At 44.1% G+C, this 22,983-nt stretch overlaps 1 protein-coding gene across 2 annotated transcripts; it reads left to right on the top strand.

The window, feature by feature from the left end:
* Nucleotides 1–1,281: 1,281 nt before the first annotated feature.
* On the top strand, nucleotides 1,282–21,324 carry stat5a (signal transducer and activator of transcription 5a). Of its 2 annotated transcripts, none has more exons than XM_085933165.1 (19): nucleotides 1,282–1,532; nucleotides 12,001–12,138; nucleotides 12,512–12,668; nucleotides 13,295–13,384; nucleotides 13,887–14,061; nucleotides 14,585–14,715; nucleotides 14,794–14,945; nucleotides 15,176–15,331; nucleotides 15,496–15,675; nucleotides 15,989–16,076; nucleotides 16,549–16,671; nucleotides 16,973–17,065; nucleotides 17,624–17,830; nucleotides 18,177–18,271; nucleotides 18,431–18,573; nucleotides 18,878–19,033; nucleotides 19,113–19,164; nucleotides 19,437–19,547; nucleotides 19,648–21,324. In XM_085933165.1, exons 2-19 carry the CDS (start codon nucleotides 12,011–12,013, stop codon nucleotides 19,769–19,771), a joined length of 2,361 nt encoding a protein of 786 aa, XP_085789291.1. In that variant the 5' UTR covers nucleotides 1,282–1,532; nucleotides 12,001–12,010; the 3' UTR covers nucleotides 19,772–21,324. The 2 variants fall into 2 exon arrangements, with proteins under 2 accessions (XP_085789291.1, XP_085789293.1); XM_085933167.1 differs by lacking the exon at nucleotides 1,282–1,532 and adding an exon at nucleotides 4,269–6,199.
* The last annotated feature ends 1,659 nt before the right edge of the window (nucleotides 21,325–22,983 follow it).

The following is a 22,983-nucleotide window of genomic DNA, read 5'->3' as shown; positions in this document are numbered from 1 at the left end:
ATACTGAAATGTCTCATTGTTAAAATATTGAAAATATATACATATGAAAATGTACAATCGGTATGTTTCACAGGATAATGTGTGGAAAGTATATTTCTCCAATCAAAAGTATATTTATGCAATTACGCACGTACACAAACTCAGAAAAATGAAACCTCCTATTATCATTCAGTGTTTTCATTTCTCGTAAGTGCATCTATTTCTAAAAAGCCCTTTGTCATCGTCTCAAACAAGCACCCTTGGGTTTTTTCATTTGTTTTTTGTCATGGAAAAACCAACCACCACTGTAATATGAAAAAATATCACTGAGTTGCAAAAATATAATTTGCACTTTATATTGAATATAACAGGAGACACGCTATTTGCTTTCTTTCATTAATTTCACTTTTGTCACAAGTTGAACATTTGACATATCTGCACTGATTAATCAGTTTAATATGAAAGAAGTTAATTGAGTATTTCATTTAAATTGAAAAACAAGCTCTCAAGCAATTTTAAAACAAAGTATATTGAATTATTTAATTGGGGAAAAAATGACTTTCCCCAATCTTACTCATTAACCTTTGTGTGCGATGGCAAATTAAGTAAAGTTTCTTTTTGAGCCTGAGGGTGTCGCTGTTGTCCGGGTTGGCGATCAATCGAGCATTCATTTTCATCCATCCATCCATCCATTATCCATACCTCTTGTCCCCACGGGGGTCCCGGGCGTGCTGGAGCCTATCCCAGCCGTCATCGGGCAGTAGGCGGGGGACACCCTGAACTGGTTTCCAGCCAATTGTAAGGCACACAGAGACCGAACAAGCACTCGCACTTAGGGACAATTTGGAGGGCTCAATCGGCCTACCAAGCATGTTTTTGGGATGTGGGAGGAAACCGGAGTGCCCGGAGAAAACCCACGCGGACACGGGGAGAACATGCAAACTCCACACAGGGAGGGCCGGAGGTGGAGTCGAACCCGTACCTTCCTCACTGTGAGGCGGTCGTGCTAACCAGTGCTCCACCGAGTTCGTTTTCAGTGTATGATTATTAGTATTCATAGTAATAGTAGTATTTGTAGAAGTAATGTTTCGATCATATTTAGGGGTATAAGAAAAAATTAATATGGAATATTTTGCAATGATGTGATTAGGACGTGGAAGTAGATGCAGAAAAATACTCATTACTTTAGCATTCATACTTTTTAGGACATTCTATTTTGGTAATCTGTCTTAAAATGTATGCCTTGATTAAAAGTAAGCTCGAAATGCGACTTTCACATCAACACGTCGTCGTTAGCTCTCACCAGCAATGAGTGACACCGGAATTGGGCGGGGCCAAAGAGAGAGAGAGAGAAAGAGAGAGAGAGAGCGTGTGTGTGTGTAAGTGTGTGCGAGGAGGACTCTGCACGGAGGGGTCAGCAAACTGTTGCAAACTCCCCGAACCGACCCAGCGACCCACCGAGCGGTCGAGCGAGCGAAAGCTCCCCGAGTCACCGCAGCTTGTGACCGCGCTCGAGCACAGGAAAGCTGCGCGGGAGTCGTCGCCACACGAACGTAAGACTAGTGACATTTGTAACCTTTGTTATTGTGTTTTTTTTTCAGTAGTGTGGAGGGGGGGGGGGGGGGGGGGTACTGCGTGCCACTTGACGCTCTGCTATTACGACACGCTCATATGCAACGTTTGTAAACAAACTCTGCCGCTTCGCTGAACCGTTGGGAGTGCCGGGGGGTGGGGGGGTTACTATGCCGGTGTATCCGCCGGTCGAGGCTCAACAGGCGGCTGAGGGCATCCCTGTTAGTGCCTCCCCCTCCTTCTCCTGTCACTTGTGGTTTTGCTAATGTTTGGCGCTTACTGTGTTGGCCAAGTAACCACAGACGCTGTCATGGAAAAGTAGTCCCATTGATATATTTTATGGCGAATGTGTCAAACTCTTTTTTTTTTTTTTTCGCGGACCGCATTGTTGTCATAGCTTCTTTCGGAGCGCCATTATGACTATCAACCCAAATAAATGTATGAGCATGTCATATTATATACAGTAAAAGCTACAAAACAAACTTACAAATAACTCGTTTTCAAATCAGACAAGTAAAAACGTCAAATATTTTAAAAAATATATATTATTAAAAGTGAAGACAATTTGCAATTCTAGTCATGACACACGAATTTGATGCGCAATTTGTCTTCGCGGGCCACATATAATGATGTGGCGGGCCGCATCTGGCCCACGGACCTTGAATTTGACACCAGATTCCGCGCTTTACTCAAGTAAAAGTAAAAAACTAGACTAAAAAAAATGAAATGTGGGTTCATTGTGCATTTGTATAAGTTGGCACAACTTCTCAAAAGCTTTCTGGAAACATCGTTCTATTATAAGAATGTGTTCATTTTCTAATGTTTTGAATTTGCCAATGACAGCTGGGAAGGGGAAATGCAGTTTATCTACATTTTTTTTTCCCCAATAAGATGACGAATTTTTGAACATATCACACTCTCAACTCAAATTTACTTTATAAACATAGCTGCATACAAAGTGCTACTTATCAAATAAAAATGGCAGAATTGGAGTAAGTTGCTCTCTTGTTTGAGCTCCAGTTAGGAGGCACGCAGAAGCATTTGAAACAAATGGAGATGCTTGAAGGAAGGACTGGCTGGTTTCACCATCAATCATTCTTTGAGCTGATAACATAAAACAATTTTTTTAAGGCCGTAGGTTTGGAAATATCGTCACCCGAGCCTGCTTGAATATAGTGACAAGGTAGTTGTATAAAATTTCCCTAAAATACAATAATGACAAAAACATTTTATGTAGGCAATTCTAGTAAAGAAAAAAACAACCATCAATTTCCCGCAGGATTTTTTTTTTAATTACTTTGTCCTCCCCAGTTTAGAGGGAAAATGTCCACTTTGAGTTGGATTTTTAAGCAATTTGCCAAAACATAAGCCCATTATTTTTAGTTGTGCATTTATTGTTGACTTGTGCTGCATCATTAAGAGTGTAAGCCGTTACGTTGGGTGGCTTCGCCGGAGAGGACCTGTTCTTGACAATGACGTTGCGATTCGCTGGAAGTGAGCCGATCAAAGCTTAGTGGTTTTTTTTTTTTCTTGGGTTGGTGTGACCGAGCTATGAGTCAAAGGCGTCAGACCCGTTGAAGTGCTTCTCGTCAGTGACCCACACGCTAACAGGAAATCTGCTGAATCTTTCAGATGGCAACATGTGACAATCCAAAACAAATATGCGGGTTGTCAAGAGTGAAATGGAAACGGCAAACCTTGTGAGGGAAGTGATCAGGAAGCATGTGGTGACGCTTGGCCCCACCCCACCCCCCCATTTAAACCTCCACCCTCTTTCAGTTGCGCTTAATCCACTGGTCATGTGATCACCAGCTTTCAGTCTGGAGCGACCTGATCCATCTGTCGAATAACGCCGCTGATTGTTGACATCTCGAGAAGACCTTTCGTTTTGCTGTTTCATGGTCGCCGGACCCCTCCCGTACTTAATTGCTCGATTTTTCGTAGCCGATTCATGACTAATTTTATCTTTGTCGCTCCTGGCCACTGTCGATACGTGACGCAAAGTTTCACTAAGCCGTTTTTTACTTCTAAAAAAAAAAAGAAAAAAATATCCGTCTCGTTTTTCGATCATTTTGAACCTCAAACACTGACGCTCAGAATAAAATATTGGCTACCTGCCACATTCTTCACTCAACGGTAATAAAATGTTGCCTGTAGGCTCAGCACTGTGATTGTGGGACTTGCACAACATAAATCAAGTATTTTTATTTTTTTTTTCTTACTGGGCGTCAGGTTTAGCAAATTGAGCAGGATGTGCGATAACTGAAGCTGCGCCGTTAAAGCCTATTACAGGCTTACTGCAAAGCAATGGCCGCCTCGCCCGCCAATGTTTCTGTGGCTAGCGAGGTTATGTTATCAGACATACACGTCATAGGGTTCAAAGTGTCACCGGTGTGCTCCCGTAGACCAGGAGATCCAATTGATGTCCAGTATTTTGGCCCAAGGCGACTTTGTAAAGTCAATTTCTGGATTATCAGCAATTGCGCCATCTCGGACTCGTTTTACAAGAAGGCCGTGATTTTCAAACTTCACACTCTGGAGGGAGGGCGTTCGGGTGTCAACAGCTTGCACTGTTAAATCCCATCTGTTGCTCGCCGCTGGCCCTCGCAGGCATGCGGGCCAGTTGAATCCGCCACATGGTGTCGTAAATAAAACGCCGGGGAGGGGGGGGGGGGGGGGGAGCATGTTGTGTGCATGCATTGTGCCGCGTCACACTGGAACGGAGAATTTCAAAATACATTTTCTTTGCATTGGTACTAAAAATAGACAACAGTCAACAGAATACACTGTAGAGTAAATCACAATGGCGGGGCTATGATGGAAAGTTACAGTAGATGGCGGATCCTCCGAATACGCGATTTCACTTCAAAATCTGGGCAAAGGTTTTCCCAGATTGGTGTTTCTCAAAATCTCCCCGTTGGCCGCAACAGCTGGACATCGTGTCGTCCTCACGCGTACAAGTCATGTTTCTTCCAGGAAGACATTGTCATGACATCATGAACCGCTCAGATATTCGCAAAAAGCGTCGGCCCGTGATGAACTTTCCCACCAGGGGACCACTTTGCATCATAAGCAGCTTCCCCACCAAGTGTGTTGGTTACACTCTGCAAATGGGCTAATTGGATTGTTGTACGTTATCTGTGGAATCTTTTTTTTTCTTTCCAGCGGTTTGAAAACAAGCTTATGAGGATTTAAAGGAGGCGTGTTATGTATCTCCCGCCCACAGTCGTTAGGCTTTTGTCACATTTACCCTAAGGGTGAAGAATTAACACACACCAGTTATAAAAAAAAAAAAAAAAAAAAATGTGTTAAAAAATTTGCGTTTGGGGGAAGGTTTTTGTGGGATTTTGTCGATAGAACACAAGCCAAACCAAAATGCCCTTCAAATGAGAGTAAATCCATCCAATTTCATTATTTTGCAAGATATTTAAAGGCACGAAATACAACAATGCCATTTTTTTTATTCCTGTTTCATTTCCTGTGTTATGTTAGTGAACCTCCCCCCGGGGGAGGGGCGGGGCTTAGAGTTTACCCTCCATGTTCCCAGACCTGTATGACGTGTTCGGACCCCTTTTGCTCCCCCCAGTTTGCCACGGAGGGAAGGCTGCCTCTCTATGTTGTTCACTTGTCAGAAGACATTTAACCTGCTGTTTGAGGAGACAACAAAGTGGCGAGCTGGCAGGGTGGTCCGCTGGGTGGGGATGGGGGTGTTCAAATCTAGACCTAATTTGCAAAACACTTATAAAACAACTTTTCAATTAACTTTTTTGAATTGTTCCAGATAAGCATCATGTTTTTTATTGTTACCCACCAGATTGAAAGCTGAATTTTGATAGAGAACATCAAGTGCGTCAATGTTCTTATTCAAAAGAACAATTTAACCTTCTCGACCCCTCGAGACACTCATTTGGCTAGTTTTTAAGGCCACCATTTTCCAAACAATCGCTTTACGCTGATGTCGCCTTTGTTCTTGCTCAAAAGCAATAATTGCTCTCTCTAATTACAAGCCCACAATTTGTGCTTTGTCCTCCCAATTTAATTATGTCTGGATGCAACTATCGATGTAGACAAAATAGCCAATGTTCCCCGTAGATAATTACTGTCATTATGCATTTTCAATGCCCTGACTTTTAGAACCAGACCACAACATTTTGGGCCTTTTCATCTAATTGCTAAAAACAAAAAAAAAACAAAAAAAAGCTTGCGCAAAATGCTGGTATTATAGTTTTTTTGCCTCGGAAGAGTGCCCAATAAAGATGTGGATGCTAATTGTTAGCCCGTAGGTCTATTGGGTTTGCTATCGTATGCTAGCATCAAGCTAGCAGGGGCTATGTTTTTTTATTTTTATTTTTTTAAATACACACTACAGCATGTTTTATGTTTAGTTTGACAGTAAGCTAACTGACCATTTGCTAAATGTTGCTTGTTATGACATGTTGTGATTCGCCTGCCGCCATTCTAGTTTTGGGTTCAAATTGTTCCTTTTTTTTTTTTTTAAATATGGTTTTGAGTCACAATGCAGGTCTAATTGCAGTCATGCCTGGTGTCTGTACTAATAACAAAAGTCTGTGGCGGTAGCACCGAGTTGTTTTGTTAAGAGGAAGAAGAGAAGCCTTTGGCAGCTGACCTGTACGCCAGCCAATTTACGGTATTTGTCTCCTTTGTTTCCGAATCAAGTTGTATTTATGTTAAGTCTCTTGTGGCAGACCTGCTTTTTCTCTCTTAGCGCTGATCTTCCTTTTCACGAATGAAACATGTTGTTCATTCAAGGACTAAAATGATATCAATGTCTTTTCAGTTTAAACTCTAAGTTGTGTCATTTTACATTTGCATCAAAAGACACACATTGAGCTTTTCAAGCTTTTCTCGCCTTGTTGCAGCCACAGAAGATACACCTCGTCGCCCTCGCTAAAGCGCTCATACGACACGCCGGCATTCTTGTCGCCACGCACTTGAGCCCGGAGCCGCATTTAACATTCGCTCCCGGGCTTCACATTACATAACGTCACCAGTCGACCGCACTTTATACGTATGGACAAATACAAAGGAACTTCCAATTGTTTCAAAATCCAATTTGAGATCAATAAATAATTGGATTTGGAATGCAAACAGCTTTGAAGATAATTTTGAGACCTTGACAATATTGACTTAAATGTTAGCCTTTTACTCGGAGGGGTGAGCAGTTACTCGGAGATAAATAGCGAGGCAAAAGAGACAATCTGCAAACTCCAGCTTACTTAGACGGATGTCTATTTGCTCTCTCAGTTAATATGCATTGTCTAAATTAAAAATAAATGGTACCAGTGGGTACAACATGAGTAGTCCATGGGTCTGTTCTAAAAATAACCCAGCAGTGATTGGATATTGTGAGTTACTAAGATAAATTAAAACTGAAGAATCATGTTATTCCAAATCGAATGAATCACAATGTTAACCTTGTAAGCCCGTATGTCACTCCGATGTAAATACGCCATTTACAATTTGTTGACACTTGCAGCAGGAAGATATAATGTGACCTTCATACTGCTAGCTGGTTTTCAAAGCAAACAAACCCTTGACAGATGTTCTTTTTGTATCACCAGAATTTCAGGATTGAGTATATTTCTGGCCTTTTTCACATGTTTGGCACCTCAGAATTCTCATTTTATGACTGCCGCGTCACCTCAAATAGCCCGTCTTGCTTCGAGGCATCTGTCCAGATGGTTGGAAAGTGTGAGCGAGGGGTGGGTGGGAGCAACGGGGGGGGATTGAGTTGGATAAAGCAGGTCATTGGATGGCCAAGCTCCGACTCCAAAGACTTGAGGGCGGGGCGGCGGTTCAGAGGCTAGCGGGCCAGCTGAGTGCAATGAGGTTACGCTGTCAGAATGCTGAGCTCTGCATGCGCTTGTTTGATCTATTGCCGTTTCACAATCCAAACATCGGGAACGGGTAGCCGCTCTTTATTGCCTTCATGCACGGTAGCAGGAGAAGAGACTTTTACTTTTGTTCCATTTTAAAGCAGCTTGATCTCGGAGAAACGCCACTTCTCTATTTTCAAAATGACTTCAGTCCCTGACAATCAGAATGAAAGTAGTAAGTCACACTAACAAGAACAAGCAACACTAGACCTGTTACGGGAAACGCATTTGGTGACGTCCTGTGTCAGCAGTGGCATGGGAAGCGTCCCGTCCCCCCCCCAAGTATACACCATGCGGTAAGGTAGTCAGAGTTGACTAACCGCTCGATTGTTTGCTTTCCCTAACTGGTTTGATTTGACAGCGTAAGGCCAGGTCAGTGACATGCCTCGTTATTTTCCATGCCGCACCGACGAGTTCGGCGGGGGAGCTGTCACCTGCAGTGCATCATGACCCCCCTCCCCCGCCCACCGATTGATTCCGCATCAGTCAAACTGCAGACTGATCACCGAGGGGGCCGAAGAAGCTGCAGTTGCGACCGCAACCGACAGCGACTAAGCAGCTAAATTATACGGCGGCAATAACGTGAGCGCGGCCCTAGAGGAACTGCGGTTACACTGTCGCTGTTACCGTTATCACTATCAGTCACCCTCAGGCTACCTGTGGGCTATTTTTTGCCTCGTTACGCAATCAGTTATGTCTAACACGCGTCCCTGTATGTCTTGCTCGTCCATTCTTGGCTTTGTGCTTTCAACAAAAACAACTGGAGCGGCGATTAGGCTTGAAACAACCAGAATATTGTTCAATTGGAAAGTTCAGGTTTCTATTTTGGGCATTGTTTTTGCTTGCGTTTGATTTATTTTTTTTCTCTCATTTATCTGACAATGCTGCTGAAACGATGCATTTATTTAGTTTATTTTAGCTTAGCTGACTTTAGCTTACTGTATATTTTTGAAAATGTAATATATTTGTTCATCTTTTAGTTAATTTTCTATTTGTTTACCTTGGTTAAGCTTTTATCATTTATATTTGAATATACGTATAAATAATAATAAAAAAAAAAGTAAGTCAAGGTCCCGCTGTACATCTGTTTTGAAAGTGGATGTCAATGGCATGCTAATTGAGTCAAATAATAGCCGGCACGTGAGCGCTCGTAAATCATAATAGATGAAGGTCAGCACCGTAGCAAAAGATGACCTTTTAAGAACGATGCCAAGGAAGCCGATGACGCCTTCGCACGTGCCCCCCCCCCCCCTTCCCCAATTGTGAGCATCATAAAATGCCTTTCCAAATTAGAATGCGAGTCCAAAGATGGCGGACGAGCGGCTGGTCAATGTGTCTGCTGTTGAGCTAATGAGTGATTTGGCGGGGCGGCCCGCATCACTGCGACGTACCCACCCGGTTCGACACGACTGAAAAGCCTTTTATTTTTTTAAGGCGCCCTTTCTTCAAGTTGTCAGCCACCATTGACAGGTCATGTGTCCTCGCGCTACAACAAGTGTCCTCTGTCCTCCTCCCGTAATAGTTCAATTGGATTGGCTAAGCTTGAACTGTATTGTCGCTTTGTAAGGACTCAAATGTTTCTGATGAACCGATAACAGAGGAGCTTTCAATATAAACATGTTTTCTTGTTGTCGTGATGCTTGTGTTAGCGCTCGGGGTGGTGGGTGGCACCATGAGTTTCCTCACAGGAAGTGCTTACGTTAAATGAATGGCAGTTTTCCCTAAGAGGAAGGAGTGGGTGACGGCGCTCGACTTCAGTTTTTTTTTTTTTTTGGGGGGGGGGGGGCTCTCTGCAGGGCTTTAAACGCGCATGTGACATGCCACCACCGTGCCGTGAATGTAGCACGCTAATGGGAGACAACAACGACGGCTATGATGAAGTCAGCCGTTCTCCGTTTTTCTAATATATTGTGGTTGGAATTTTCTTTTTCGATTCAAATTTAGATTATATTTGTTGGGAAGGACACTTGATCGAGAACTCAAGTATTAATCTATCAAAACAAACATTTATTTTCTTCTCCTCGTCGTGGTTGTTTAGTACTACCAGGAACATTATGTATTTTTCCCTCACTTTTGGCCTGTTTGTGAAATGATCCCAATTTTCTTCATTTGAATGTTGTTAGGATTATGTAGTGCGCATAAATGATCTCTCTAGTGTTTGTGTGGTGATGTTTTGTCAATTTGCAATCTGCTTTTACCATTTCAGTGACAAAAAGGGCGGGGGGGCTCTCTGCTTATTCAAGATTGGCGGTCCTTTTCAACCCTTTCTGTCAAAAGATTTTTTGTTTTGTTTTTAAATATACTTAAAGCCGAGGTTCCCAACTCCCGGTCCGTGGGCACTTGGTAACGGGCCGCCAAGCCGCACAGGAAAAAAAAAAAAAAACATTAATTTTTTTATTTTCTTTATCAACGATCAATTCATCCAGTCACATGACATGTTTTCCCAGTCGAGTCCGCAAAAATGAGTAAGAATTTATTTAGAAAAATATCAAAAATTTGGCAATTTTCTCCCAATTACATCCGTCGCTGTATCCCTTGACCCAAGACACTCGTCTCAGTCACGTGACATGTCACCCCAGTCGAGCCTGCCAGGCAAGCAAAAATGAGCAAGAAACAGAAGTTTCAAAAGCTTCTTTGTAAAGGGAAAAAAAAAACAATTAGGAGACTGAAGAAGAAGAGGCTACCACTTCTAAGAAAAGGAAAGCTGCATTCAAAAGAACTTTTCTTGAGTCATTCTTAAAATATGGATTTATCACCACAGGTGACTCTGACACGCCAAGCGCACTTGTACATGTGGCGACAGGCTAGCAATGAAGCCTTCAAAACTGCTTCGGCACATGGAGACCAAGCATCCTGCATTAAAAGACAAACCTTCACCACTTCGGGTGTCATTGTTTCCGATTACGATTAGTTGGGGCCGGCTCGTTTCTGAGAAATGAGCTCAGTGCTCCCACTGATTCAACGTAATAGTGAATTTTATTTTTTATGTGGTTTATACTTGTTTTTATGTCAGTCATATCATTTTATTTCATAGTATTTATATATTTATTATCCATGTATTATTTATGATGATGATGATAGAACTTTATGCATCCCACAGTGGGGAAATTTATTTGTTACAGCAGCGCATACGAGTGCAAGAATACACATGCCAAAATTTCCAAAAAGGATGAATAACAGACAAGGACAAGTGCCGCTAGCAGAGACGAAACATAATTTTAGCAGGTGACACGTCTGACAGAAGAGGGAATGAAGGACCTGCGGAATGGTTCCTTCCTACACCTTTATTTATATGAATTTATTATTTATTTATAGAAAAGTCGGTCTGCAAAAAATTTTCTGACGCGTAAACCAGTCTGTGGCGCGAAAAGATTTGGGGACCACTGACTTAAAGCACTCAGCTATTCCCTCGGCCCCTGCCCTCTTGAATTATTTGTTGCTGGGGGTTTTTTTTTTTTTTTGTGGGTCTGGTCTTGTGCTACGTTCAAGGATGTACTGAATGGCAACATTCCCTAATGACTAATGCTATCGAATGTTAGCGCTGTCTAATTAAAAAAAAAAAAAAAAAAGGTCAAAGGTGAAACTTCACCAAACATTGCCAGTTATGATTAGTGTGCAGCGAGCACAGGATTATCTTTGGGTGCATTCATGGAATAATTGGAACGATCGGCGCCGTTTGATGAGTTATCTCTGAATGAAAAGCACCAGCCCCGGGGGCTCGCTTGTCCCAGTCATCAGATCCATCCGGCTAAAGGCATTTCTCCAGTCATGGGACGCGGGCCCACTTAATTCTTTAGTTTGCATGCGTTTGCCGCGAGCTACAAATGGAGAGGAATGTCGCTCACCGCCAAAACCGCATAAACCACAAACATCCCCGCGTACTCATCACACGCCTTCCGTACCGTGCTGTTTTTTTAGAAGAACAAGTCGGCGTGTTGACGGTAAGTCAACCGCAGAAGTGACCCCGGCACAAAGTCCTTTTTATTTTATTTTTTTATTTTGCGGTTCAAATGCAACTGAGAGTGAAACCATGAACCACAGAGGCAAATATGTCAACCGCTTTTCATCTTTGCCGTTGCCTTCTCCCCCAAGCTGTTAGTTAATCACTTCCTGGTCAATATTGGGTATATAAACACACAAACGGTGGAGCAACAATGTAGACAAATAATATAACTCACGGGTTTATATTATTTATCCTCAAACAAGAACAATGAGTCTGTTGTCAAGAAGGTCCAATTGACATTTGAAGCATTCATATGATGATTTGTCCTTGTGTTGTGCGTCAAACCAATCAGTCAGTATCTTGCCTCGTTTCAGTCTTTATGTGCTGAATTCCTTCTTCCGTGGCATCTCCGAGAGGAAAACAAAGAGGCAATTCAACTCTTTTAAAGGCTGTAGATTTTGGAGGACATCTACTTGATTCGATTATCTGTGGCTCCTGACGTTTGACGTTAGCTTCAAGTTATTTATTTATTGGCTTGATTTTCAAGCAACTGAACTCTGTCTCCTTGAGTGACCTCTTTGTTTTCACTTCTCTGGCTCTGCTGTTAAGGGTGTTGAAGATGGCAGTGTGGATCCAAGCCCAGCAGCTCCAGGGAGATGCTCTCCACCAGATGCAATCTCTCTACGGCCAGCACTTTCCCATCGAAGTACGACATTATCTGTCGCAGTGGATCGAGAGCCAACTCTGGTGAGTCGCCAAACCGAGTGAGGCGGTGACTTTTTTTGGTCCATGTTGTCTGGACCAGAGCATTGAAAGCCACAATTCCAGCTTCGTAAAAGAGCCTTCCTAAAAACGATTTCCCAAACTTCAGTTTTTGTCTTTACAATGTTTCATGGCGCACCATGAAACATAAGGTCACATTGACATTTTCATTCCCTAAAGCTACTTTCACTTGGCAGGAATTTTGTATCATGAGTAAGCGCACAAATAAAGTATTGAGAAATCACTCCTGAGAAGATAGAGAGGAAGTCTTGTTTGGCTTTGAAGTGGCGGTTTTAAGGTTATTTGTGCCATTTCCTTCTGAGAATTTGTCCTAAAGAATTTCTTTTACCTCGGTCAGGGACAACATTGACTTGGAGAACCCGCAAGAGGAATTCAAGGCCAAGCGCTTGTTAGACGGGCTGATCCAGGAGCTGCAGAACAAAGCGGAACACCAGGTGGGCGAGGACGGCTTCTTGCTCAAAATCAAACTGGGACACTACGCCAGCCAACTCAAGGTAAGCCCTGACAACGAATTGTTGTTTTGCCAATAAAATGTCAATTTCTTCTTTGATTTGTTTTTCGAGCAAAACAAGCCGTCGATTTCGACATTACCCCTTGTTTTGTTTTTTTGAAACCACAAACACAGGAGCACCAAATATTTCAGAACAGTTTGTATCCAAACTGAGGAAAAACAAGAGGACAGTCCAAGTGCAGGCCTTGGTAGTTAGCCAGCGCTGCTATTTATGAGCCGCGCTCTCCAAATTCATTCTTCTCTTGCCTTCCTCTCGCCTCCCGGAAACCAAACAGGGCAAAGAGGGGGATCGTCTTTGCTCAGATTTTGTCTTTTACGAAATATCAAAGATGATATTTGAGTTCAGAGGAAATAAATCCAAATCTAATTGTCATAGCATGAACATGTAAAACACCTCCCTAGCGCTCGTATGCTAACTAGCGCTTAAACGAAGTGCGGCGCTCTTAGGAGACGCTTGTCATTAGGCTCTTCTAATGGGCTCCGGCGCGCCGAATCCACCGACAAGCTCCTTGATGCGTCTAAATTGGCGAGCGGCGAGCGCACCAGCCACTCGCCTCGTCAGCGGCTAACTAGACCTTAACCACGGCACATGTTCTCCTTGTCTTTCAGAGCACGTATGACCGATGTCCTCTGGAGCTGGTGCGCTGCATCAAGCACATCCTCTACACCGAGCAGCGGCTCGTGCGAGAGGCCACCAATGTGAGTGAGTGAGTGAGTGAGTGAGTGAGTGAGTGAGTGAGTGAGTGAGAACATCGAATGTTTGCAGTCGCAGTCGTTTATTTTTCTACTCACCAAGTGTGAACGCAGACTGAGAAACCGTGTCGACATTTATTTCGTCACTTCTGCAATGACCTGGCACGACGCTGCGGCAAAGCGTGCCAATCAAATATTTTATCTTTTATTGGACGCCGCTTCGAGTTGGGAAAGTCATCGAGCCAGCGGCGCATGAACATCTGACTCTTGCTAACTCCTGGCGGGAATTGATTTCCAGTCACAGCTCGCCTCTTCTATTAGCAAACACGATGCGGACTGATGAGCATTCGAGTTTGCTCGCTCGTCATCCGGCCGACCGCAGTTACGCAGTCGCGCTCGATCTCAGACTTGCGATTTTACCGTCGCTAGTTCATCCGAGGGTCGGCGCATCCCGTCCATCTCAAATGACATTCATCTAAACGCTATTTCTGTCCATGCAACGGAACAGTGCAGCTCTCCGGTGGGCGGACTGTTGGATAGCATGTCTCAGAAGTACCAGCAGATCAACCAGGCCTTTGAGGAGCTGCGACTGCTCACCCAAGACACGGAAAATGACCTGCGCAAGCTCCAGCACAACCAGGAGTACTTCATCATCCAGTACCAGGAGAGCCTGCGCATCCAGGGTGAGAAAAGAAAGCCCTCATCCTGTCATGTGGAAACCTCCAATTTCAAATGTGTGGTTTTATTTTTTGGGGGGGGGGGGGGGCGGCGTTACCACGCAATAATTCCAGCATTTTTACTCTTTACTGGACTGAATGTTGCCCACCACCATCGAGATGTGATTGGAGGAACTCAATGTGGAGAGTCTTATTGTGTAGGAGCTCAACGACTTTTAGAATTGCTATTGAAATACCATCTATAGTATTTGTAAAGAAAATACGACAAAGACAAGTTTCCATAGTACAGTCCATGTAAATGTTTCTGTGGAAAGAAAATGAAAAGATAGATGTAGAATTGTTTTCCAACAAGGTTCAAACAATGCCACTAACTGAACATGAGCCTTGGCCTTCATCGAATAAATGTCAACAAGCGCTGACCGCATTCATCCGCCTTTTATTATAACCAAAAAGCCTTTTAGGAAGTTCTTCTTAGAAATCCATGAATTGTTTTCTCTTTCAATTTCTACCTCTTTTTATTTTTTTCTAGCTCAGCTATCCAGCCTGGCCACACTGCCCCCTGCTGACCGTCAGTTACGAGAGCCCACCTTGTTGAACAAGAGAGCTACCGTGGAAGCGTGGCTGACAAGGGAGGCCAACACACTACAGAAGTACAGACTGGTATCCACTTGACTCTTCTACCTCGCCTCGCACCGGCGGCTCGCCGACAGGAAAGCCGACACTGTCGTTGTCTTCCAGGACCTGGCGGAGAAGCACCAGAAAACACTGCAGCTGCTGAGGAAGCAGCAGACGGTCATCCTGGACGACGAGTTGATCCAGTGGAAGAGACGGCAACAGCTGGCAGGGAACGGGGGCCCGCCAGAAGGGGGCATGGATATCCTGCAGTCGTGGTGAGCTTCCGTTCGGCCTTTCGCTGCCTTTCGACCCCCCCCCCCCCCCCCCCTCCCGTATGAGAACCACTGAGGTCGCCGTTTTACGAGCTCCTAATGGACTGCCGCTGAGTTTATAGTCCAAGCTGATTAGCCTCCTAATGAGAGAGACGTCTGAGCACTCGTGTCGCTTTTACTTTAGTCCGTGACTGAAACAGGACCCAACTACTTTGCTTTTTTGTGTGCATTAGGTGCGAGAAGCTGGCAGAAACTATCTGGCAGAACCGGCAACAGATCCGGAGAGCGGAGCACCTCAGACAACAGCTGCCCATCCCCGGTCCCATCGAAGACCTCCTCAATGAACTCAACAGCACTATCACAGACATCATCTCAGCCTTAGTCACAAGGTAGCTACAAAAATGCTAATAATTTTGAGCCACCCCACCCCGGTAACATTCTTTGAAATGTTCCATATTAACTCATTCACTACCATTGACGACCATAGACGTCAAACATCCAAGGCGCACGGTTAAACCTTATTTCTGTGCCCCCCCCCCCTCTTTCTCGTCAGCACCTTCATTATCGAGAAACAGCCCCCCCAGGTGCTCAAAACCCAAACCAAGTTCGCCGCCACCGTGCGCCTCCTGGTCGGCGGCAAGCTGAACGTGCACATGAACCCACCGCAGGTCAAGGCAACCATCATCAGCGAGCAGCAGGCTAAGGCGCTCTTGAAGAACGAGAACACCAGGAAGTAAGTTTAGATCTGTAGAGATGTTTATGTAGGATTTCACTCCATTCACACCTCACCACACAACCATGACTGGAACTCCAACAATGTCTTTTAGCACCGTTCGGCCGCCTTGTTCCACATTCCAAACGCAGCAGGAGTGCGTCAGCAGTTAAATCTGTGAACAATACCGCTGTTATCTTGTCTTTTTATTTTTCATAAACACACACTATGAAAAGAACCGCAACTTATAGTCCGGAAAATACGATAAGTATTTTATGCTGGAAAAAAATAATTGCTCTTGAGAAACTCCTCAATGCTGTTTTCTTCCCTGTAGTGACAGCAGTGGAGAAATTCTGAACAACAACTGCGTGATGGAGTATCACCAGACCACGGGCACACTCAGCGCTCACTTCAGAAACATGGTGAGGGCCCTCTTGCGAGCTGCCCCGCTCGGATTAAAAGCCGCTAATGGTTATCAGCGCATTTCCTCAAATAGCCACCAGGGTCGTTTTTATTTATTTATTTACTCAAATGTCAGGGTGTCTATTTGTCTGAGTGGATCAAAAGTACAGATAGAAAGGGACGATTGTCTCCATTTTCCTTTTGTTCGCCGTTTCTTGAGGATGCTAAATTTACAAACTGCAGTAATGAGCACCAAAAGATAGATATGTTCTTATCTTGTTGGAAGCGGCCATTTGTGCTTTAATCATCCATCCATCCATCCATTTTCTGAACCGCTCACACCCGGTAGACACAATTACAACATATTATCAAGATGAACAAAAATGTGACCTACTTATGCACTATGTACAAAAAAAGCTGCGTCAGCTTAGCTCAGGGGCCACTTTGACATACACGACGACTCATGGCTGTGCTTGTCCAATGTATGTACAGTCCTTGAAGAGGATTAAGCGGTCGGACAGGAGAGGAGCCGAGTCGGTCACGGAAGAGAAGTTCACCATTCTTTTTGAGTCACAGTTCAGCGTTGGAGGAAATGAGCTCGTCTTCCAAGTGAAGGTGAATGAACACAAATAATTAAGAAAAAAAAATAGCATACTTTATGACAAAGTACTGCCTTGACGGACAGCATAAAAATTGTTTGTCTAGATGTGATGCTGCACTGTTTGTGTGTGAATATCAGTTGTTGAATGGATTATGACTAGCGCAAAATCAATGCTAAATCTGTGAGCCCTTCTATAGTGTTTTTCATTGTGTGCTAGCATTGAGCTAGCAGACCTTTGTCGGTTTTGTAATTTGCTCTGCAGTAGATCCAGATTGAAGAGAAAAACTCGATGTTGGTTTTGTTGATGTCCCGCAGACGTTATCGCTGCCTGTTGTGGTGATAGTCCACGGGAGCCAAGACAATAACGCCACGGCGACGGTGCTGTGGGACAACGCTTTTGCAGAGCCTGTGAGTACACATTTTTAATATCTATTGTTAACCAACGCCGCTACTTGTTCAAGTGCAATTCAGAATTTTTGTACTTCAAGCAACGTCCTCACAAGAATCAATGGTGTCAATCAATACCATTTTTTTTTTTTTGTAGTTTTAAGCAAAAGGCACTTTGGTGAAAATCTGACAACCTGCTATCAATCCATCTTTAAAGCTCGCTCATGACCCGAGTAACGCTCAGCGGTCGGTGACAGGGGTGGGGGTTGGGCGCTTCACAAAAACATCATCAGCGGCAGCATGGGCGCCCTAGGGAAGATTTTCAGGTCTGCCTCGGCACAGCGGGCGGCTACATTTCACACGCTGTCGATAACCATAGCCTGCTGTGCGCAGTGGCGTGTAACGCCGTGACTCATCTCTAATGGCAAGGCTTCAAACCTTTGACGGGGTCAAAATGTTGTGGCGACAGTTTAAAAAAAAAAAAAGTTTCTTTTAGGTTAGTTGTTAATTTTTTTTTTCCCCCCATGTATTCCAATGTAAATGTATGGAACTAAAATATTGCTTCTGTGTCGTCCTCAGGGCCGCGTGCCTTTCCTGGTCCCGGACAAGGTCCTCTGGCCTCAGCTGTGCGAGGCCATTAACATGAAGTACAAGGCGGAAGTGCAGAGCAACCGTGGGCTCTCTGAGGAGAACCTGGTCTTCCTCGCCCAGAAGGCTTTCGGCAACTGCAGCACCAGCATCGAAGACGATCGCAATATGACCATGACCTGGTCACAGTTTAACAGAGTCAGTTTCCTCGTGATTCCGCCGCAATATAAAGACTTGTTGTGTTCTTCGTTCCCGCAGGGATTTTTTTTTTTTCCCCCCCCCTTCCCACAGCCTGGAATTACTGAGCCAATTGCGAAGCGTGCTTGTTTTCCATTGAGTGATGCTTAGCAACTCTGTAGTACAATTCCACGCCCCAGTCGTGTAAAATGAGCTTTGTTTTCATCATAATGGCTGTTTGGTGAAAAAGATGGTGGCTCGTTTTCTCTGTGACATAGCGGCCAACACAATACAACAATTACAGCTCCTTCGGTTTCAGCGGCACGGCGTCGCAAAGAAACGCTTCATGTTGTCTTCTGCTCCTCAGGAAAGCCTGCCCGGCAGGAACTTCACATTTTGGCAGTGGTTTGACGGCGTGATGGAGCTGACCAAGAAGCATCTTAAGTCGCACTGGAATGATGGGTGAGTGTGTTTTCTCAGTGTGGAGCCTGCACAAAAAAAATGCAGCATTTTTTGTTCCTGACAATAGTTTTTGTCAGTCTCTTCCATGGCAACCGGCGTACGCGGAGCACAAAAGTAGGAAGCTGTGCACAGCTAACGCTTTCTCCTATCTCTTTTAAGTGCCATACTGGGCTTTGTCAACAAGCAGCAGGCTCAAGACATGTTGATGTCCAAGCCCAACGGCACTTTTCTCCTGCGCTTCAGCGACTCGGAGATCGGAGGGGTCACCATCGCCTGGGTGGCCGAAAACCCCAACAAAGCAGGTATGTATGTCGAATTGGGCGCCTTTTGAGTTTCAATCCACTGACTGGTCTTGCTTTTAGAGCCAATAATGCTTCTAATAATAATAATGGACTTTATTCATCATGCACTTTATATTTGATGCCATTGCTATTCTGCCTGCAGTAGAACTCAAAAGGCATTTTCCAGCCGTCACTTAATTCATTTTGCTCCAATTATGTTTCTGCCTTTACAGGCTGCTCCAAAAAATTAAGTGGAGATGCAATTAGCCGCAAAGCCCATTGACGTACTCGATTGAAATTAAAACATCTCTGGTCCATTTTCCAGGGGAGAGAATGGTGTGGAACCTCATGCCCTACACAACCAAAGACTTCACCATTCGCTCTCTGGCCGACCGCATCAGCGATCTCAACCACCTCCTCTTCCTCTACCCCGACAGGCCCAAGGATGACGTCTTCTCCAAGTATTACACCCCTCCCCTCTGTAAGTTGCCGCCGTGGTAGTTTCCTCCCTTGGCTCTCCTTTCTACGTTTTTGACGGCGCTTCTCCATTCCCCGTGCAGCCAAGGCGGTGGACGGCTACGTGAAGCCGCAAATCAAACAAGTGGTGCCCGAGTGAGTCGTCCTCTTCCCTTTCCGTTCATCATCGGCTATTTGATCTCGCATTACAGATCAGCAATTACAGTCAGAGGAGGCCAATTAATCATGCCGAGGGGCTCCTGAGCGAGCGTGTTCTCCGCTCATCATTACAGTTAGCCTCGTTAGCCGCCGAGCCACGCTACGGCCGCCGCTTTGCCGTAATGATGCAACGGGGCGCGGAACTCACGCTGTGGTGAGTTGCTTAGACGACGGCTAAGAATCACGTGTGTGTGGCGTATTCTTCACAGGTTTACAACGGCCAATCCCGATCCGACGGGCGCTAACGCCACCTACATGGATCACGGCGCCTCTCCGGCTCCCGTCAGTCACCCTCACGCTTACGGCTTGTACCCGCCCATGTGAGTTACTGCGCCGCGTTATTGAAAAGACGGACATGTCGATTAATTGATTATAATTGATTTTTTTTATCAATATGTTTCAATTATCAATATCACACAGGAGCGAATCCATGCTGGACGCTGACGGAGATTTCGACCTGGACGACACCATGGACGTGGCGCGGCACGTGGAGGAGCTGCTACGACGGCCTGTGGAGAGCCACTGGGGCGGCCAGCAGTCGTGACCGAGCGAGCGAGAGAGCGAGCGAGCGGCTCATGGTTTCAATTCCTATCATCTCGTCTGTTTTGCCCTCTCCCTCCATTGCTATAATGTGAAATGTTCATAACGGTTGTGTTTTTATTTTATTGTATTGGCGTGAGAGAGCATGTGACTCTTCTTCTTTCAAGTTTCATTTGTGTCCATAAGTATTTGTACAAGATTTCAATGTAAAGGCAGACAGTGTTATACAGTATTGGTTAAAAAAAACAAACAAAAAAAAAAACCCAATAGTGTTCATTTGTCAGTGTGCATGTGTTCACTTGATTTTAACATGCTAATGTATGAAAAAAAATAATTCTATTCTATAGTTCTGTTTTTAATGAATGTTGTCGAAATGTTGACAAAAAGAAAAAAAAGCTTGAAGGTTATTCAAGAACCTTTTCTGGTTACACGCACACACAAAAAAAGTCGGTTGATAGAACCTCGCCGAGTGCACTTTGGCATCTTTGTCTGATGCTTTTCAAAAAATGCTGCCTGCTTGTGCTCTCAGGTTAACCCCGTCCCCACCATCGCAACGATCCTGCCTTGCCTTAGCCACCGTGTTTGAACCCTTTGTGTAAACAGTCACGACGCAATCATGGCACCAAATCCATCGGTGGCTGAAGGACACAAATTGCCTCATCCTCAGGAATGCATTACTCTGATCACAACAGATGTATGTGACATAAATATAGATAACAATATGTGTAACAATACCGCCCCCTCCCCTTCCTGAGGTTTGTTGTCTACGAACTGTTCATCTCATGTGTGTTTATCCCCCCTCACAAACACACATTGTTGGATCTCTGTGTAATTTTCTTTTCTCAATTTGAATTGTTTGTACGCTTTGTGTTGTCGTCGTCTGCAGCTATGCTATGGAGGCCTTTCCAGAAAGAGAGAAAACAGAACAGCTGTCATTGGCAGTGGAATGACAATTAAAAGAAGAAGAAAAAAAAAAGAAAGAACTCTCGCTTATAAATAAACACTCTATTTTTTAAGTTTAAACTTTAGTGTGGTGGCTTGGATGGAACATTTTTCACAAAGTTGGGTAAAAATAAGTTGTAGTTGTGGATGTAAATATATATATTCATTGTGTATGTCTGAGGAAAGCCCCTTTTCTTTAAAATCAAATAAAATTAAAGTCCCAATGATCATCGTCACACACATCTGGGTGTGGAGAAATTTGTCCTCTGGATTTAACCCATCCCAATTTGATTTTGATCCATCCCCTGAGGGAGAGGGGAGCAGTGAGCGGCAGCGGTGCCGCGCTTGGGAATCATTTGGTGATCTAACTCCTTAATTCCAACTCTTAATGCTGAGTGCCAAGCAGGGGGGCATTTTTATAGTCTTTGGTATAACCCGGCTGGGGTTTGAACCCACAACCTACCAGTCTCAAGGCGGACACTCTACCACTAGGCCTTTCGAAACAGATGAAAGATTTTCCACTTTGAAACAAAAGTCGGGGAGCAGAATTTTTAAACCGTAAAATACAAGAGGGCGTGAGAAAGAACATTTGGTTGGCTATTTTATACGTGACTTACTATTGTAAGTAAATATCTAATTTTTGAATTATTTTTTTGTTATTGCTGTATTTTGACGCAGATATACTGCTTCTTGTACAAAAAATCATGTTTAATGCCCTTTTGCAGTGTTTAATTGGCAAGTAGGCTCACATTGAAGTCCTCTGCTGCCCTCTAACGGACAAATGATATATATTTTAGTAGGTTTCAACTTACTTCACTCTTTAGATTTGCACGTCTTCCGTCTTACCACTAGGTGTGAGTAAAACACAGTAAACCAAACTGATGGATCAAAAATTGGCCCGACTCCTTGGTTTAATTTTACGCATTTTTCTGGGTCAAATTGTGAATTTTTATTTTTTATAAAACAACCCAAAGTTGTTCCTGGGTCAACCCCAGAAGTTGTAAGTCAAATTGAAGACAAGTATTGGATCAATTGTTTAGCCTTTTTTTTTTTTTTTTTCAAATTAAGCCAGCACTGCGCCGATAAATCCTTGCTTGACAGTGTGACCCCGTCGCCCCCTCCCTCTGCTTCTTTTTGGATGCCAGCTGGGTTTAGCAGAAGTGATCAATAGGCACCTGTCATCGATACATGCCAGCTGCGGGAGGAGGAGAAAGACAAGGGGAGGAGGTGGGCCAATTAGATGGCAGTCGGAGAAGATCCTCCCGATGAGAGTTCAACAGCGGGGGTGGCGCCGGCTGGCAGGCATCTGCTACAGGAAGAGACTGCAAACCTCAAACTGTTGGAAAACTTAAAAAAAAATTTTTTTATTATGATGCTGACTCAGCGCAAACCCTTTTGTGGTTCGAACCATTCCATCACCAGATGATTTCTTAGGCGGCGAAACCCCGAGATGCTGTTAAAGTTATACCAAAAACTTCAATACTATTTGTACTTTTGTGATTTAAAAAAAAGCCAAAGAAATGCCAAATGTTTTGAAACTTGCGTGTTTAAGGGGACATCTTATGACTTTAAAGTGCGAAATTTAGTGCCAGAGCTTTTAAAAGCACAACATTTGCGTAAATAATTTCTGACAATGTATAATGCATGAGCCAAAAAAAAAGAAGTCTGTCTGCTTCTTCCTGTCCCACAGCACACACAAAAAATAATTCTCGTCCGTGACGTCACATGACGCCAAGTTATCATGTGACCCGACGTCTCATTCAGGTTAGGGTTAGCCGCGTTTTTATTCTTGAGCCTACACATGGATCCACTTATCACCATCGAGGCCTGCATCCTGCCTCGGGGGAAAACCCGGCAAAGCGACCTTTGACCTGCTAAATATCCGCCCCGCCCTTCCAGTCAGTAGGTCTGACCTTTAAAGCATAATTAGCACAATAATTAGCACAAATGATTACAATAAATCGTGGTTGTGTCTTGATATATATTTTTTCTGTGTAAATCCTGCAAATTAAAGTACCGACGCAATTGTGTTGCGGCTTTGGCAGCGCACAAAAATATTGGGACGTGGATTGCTGCAATGAGCCAGAATGGTTTTACTTTTGTACAACTTCCAGCATTTATTTTTAAATACACAATTCTGTACTCCTGTGGATACTTTTCACCTCTGGAAAACTAAAAGTCCAACTCCAATTCCGTTCCACCATTTGTCAAATGTTTAAACACAGTTCATGGAGCTGCTTTACTTTGCGTGGTAAGGATGGTGCGTGCCTACGT

The sequence above is a fragment of the Syngnathus leptorhynchus genome, chromosome 16, assembly GCF_054491065.1.
Source record: "Syngnathus leptorhynchus isolate UIUO chromosome 16, UIUO_Slep, whole genome shotgun sequence".
In the NCBI taxonomy this organism is placed as follows: domain Eukaryota; kingdom Metazoa; phylum Chordata; class Actinopteri; order Syngnathiformes; family Syngnathidae; genus Syngnathus; species Syngnathus leptorhynchus.
The sequence above is the reverse complement of the archived record's forward strand: the minus strand, read 5'-3'. Positions and strand labels throughout refer to the sequence as shown.

Excerpts from the sequence above, each read along its gene's own strand:
- stat5a (XM_085933165.1), top strand. The coding sequence starts at position 12,011 with ATGGCAGTGTGGATCCAAGCCCAGCAGCTCCAGGGAGATGCTCTCCAC. Across the intron at positions 14,062-14,584 it reads GGAGAGCCTGCGCATCCAGG|CTCAGCTATCCAGCCTGGCC; the intron begins GTGAGAAAAGAA and ends ATTTTTTTCTAG. Across the intron at positions 19,165-19,436 it reads ATCAAACAAGTGGTGCCCGA|GTTTACAACGGCCAATCCCG; the intron begins GTGAGTCGTCCT and ends TATTCTTCACAG.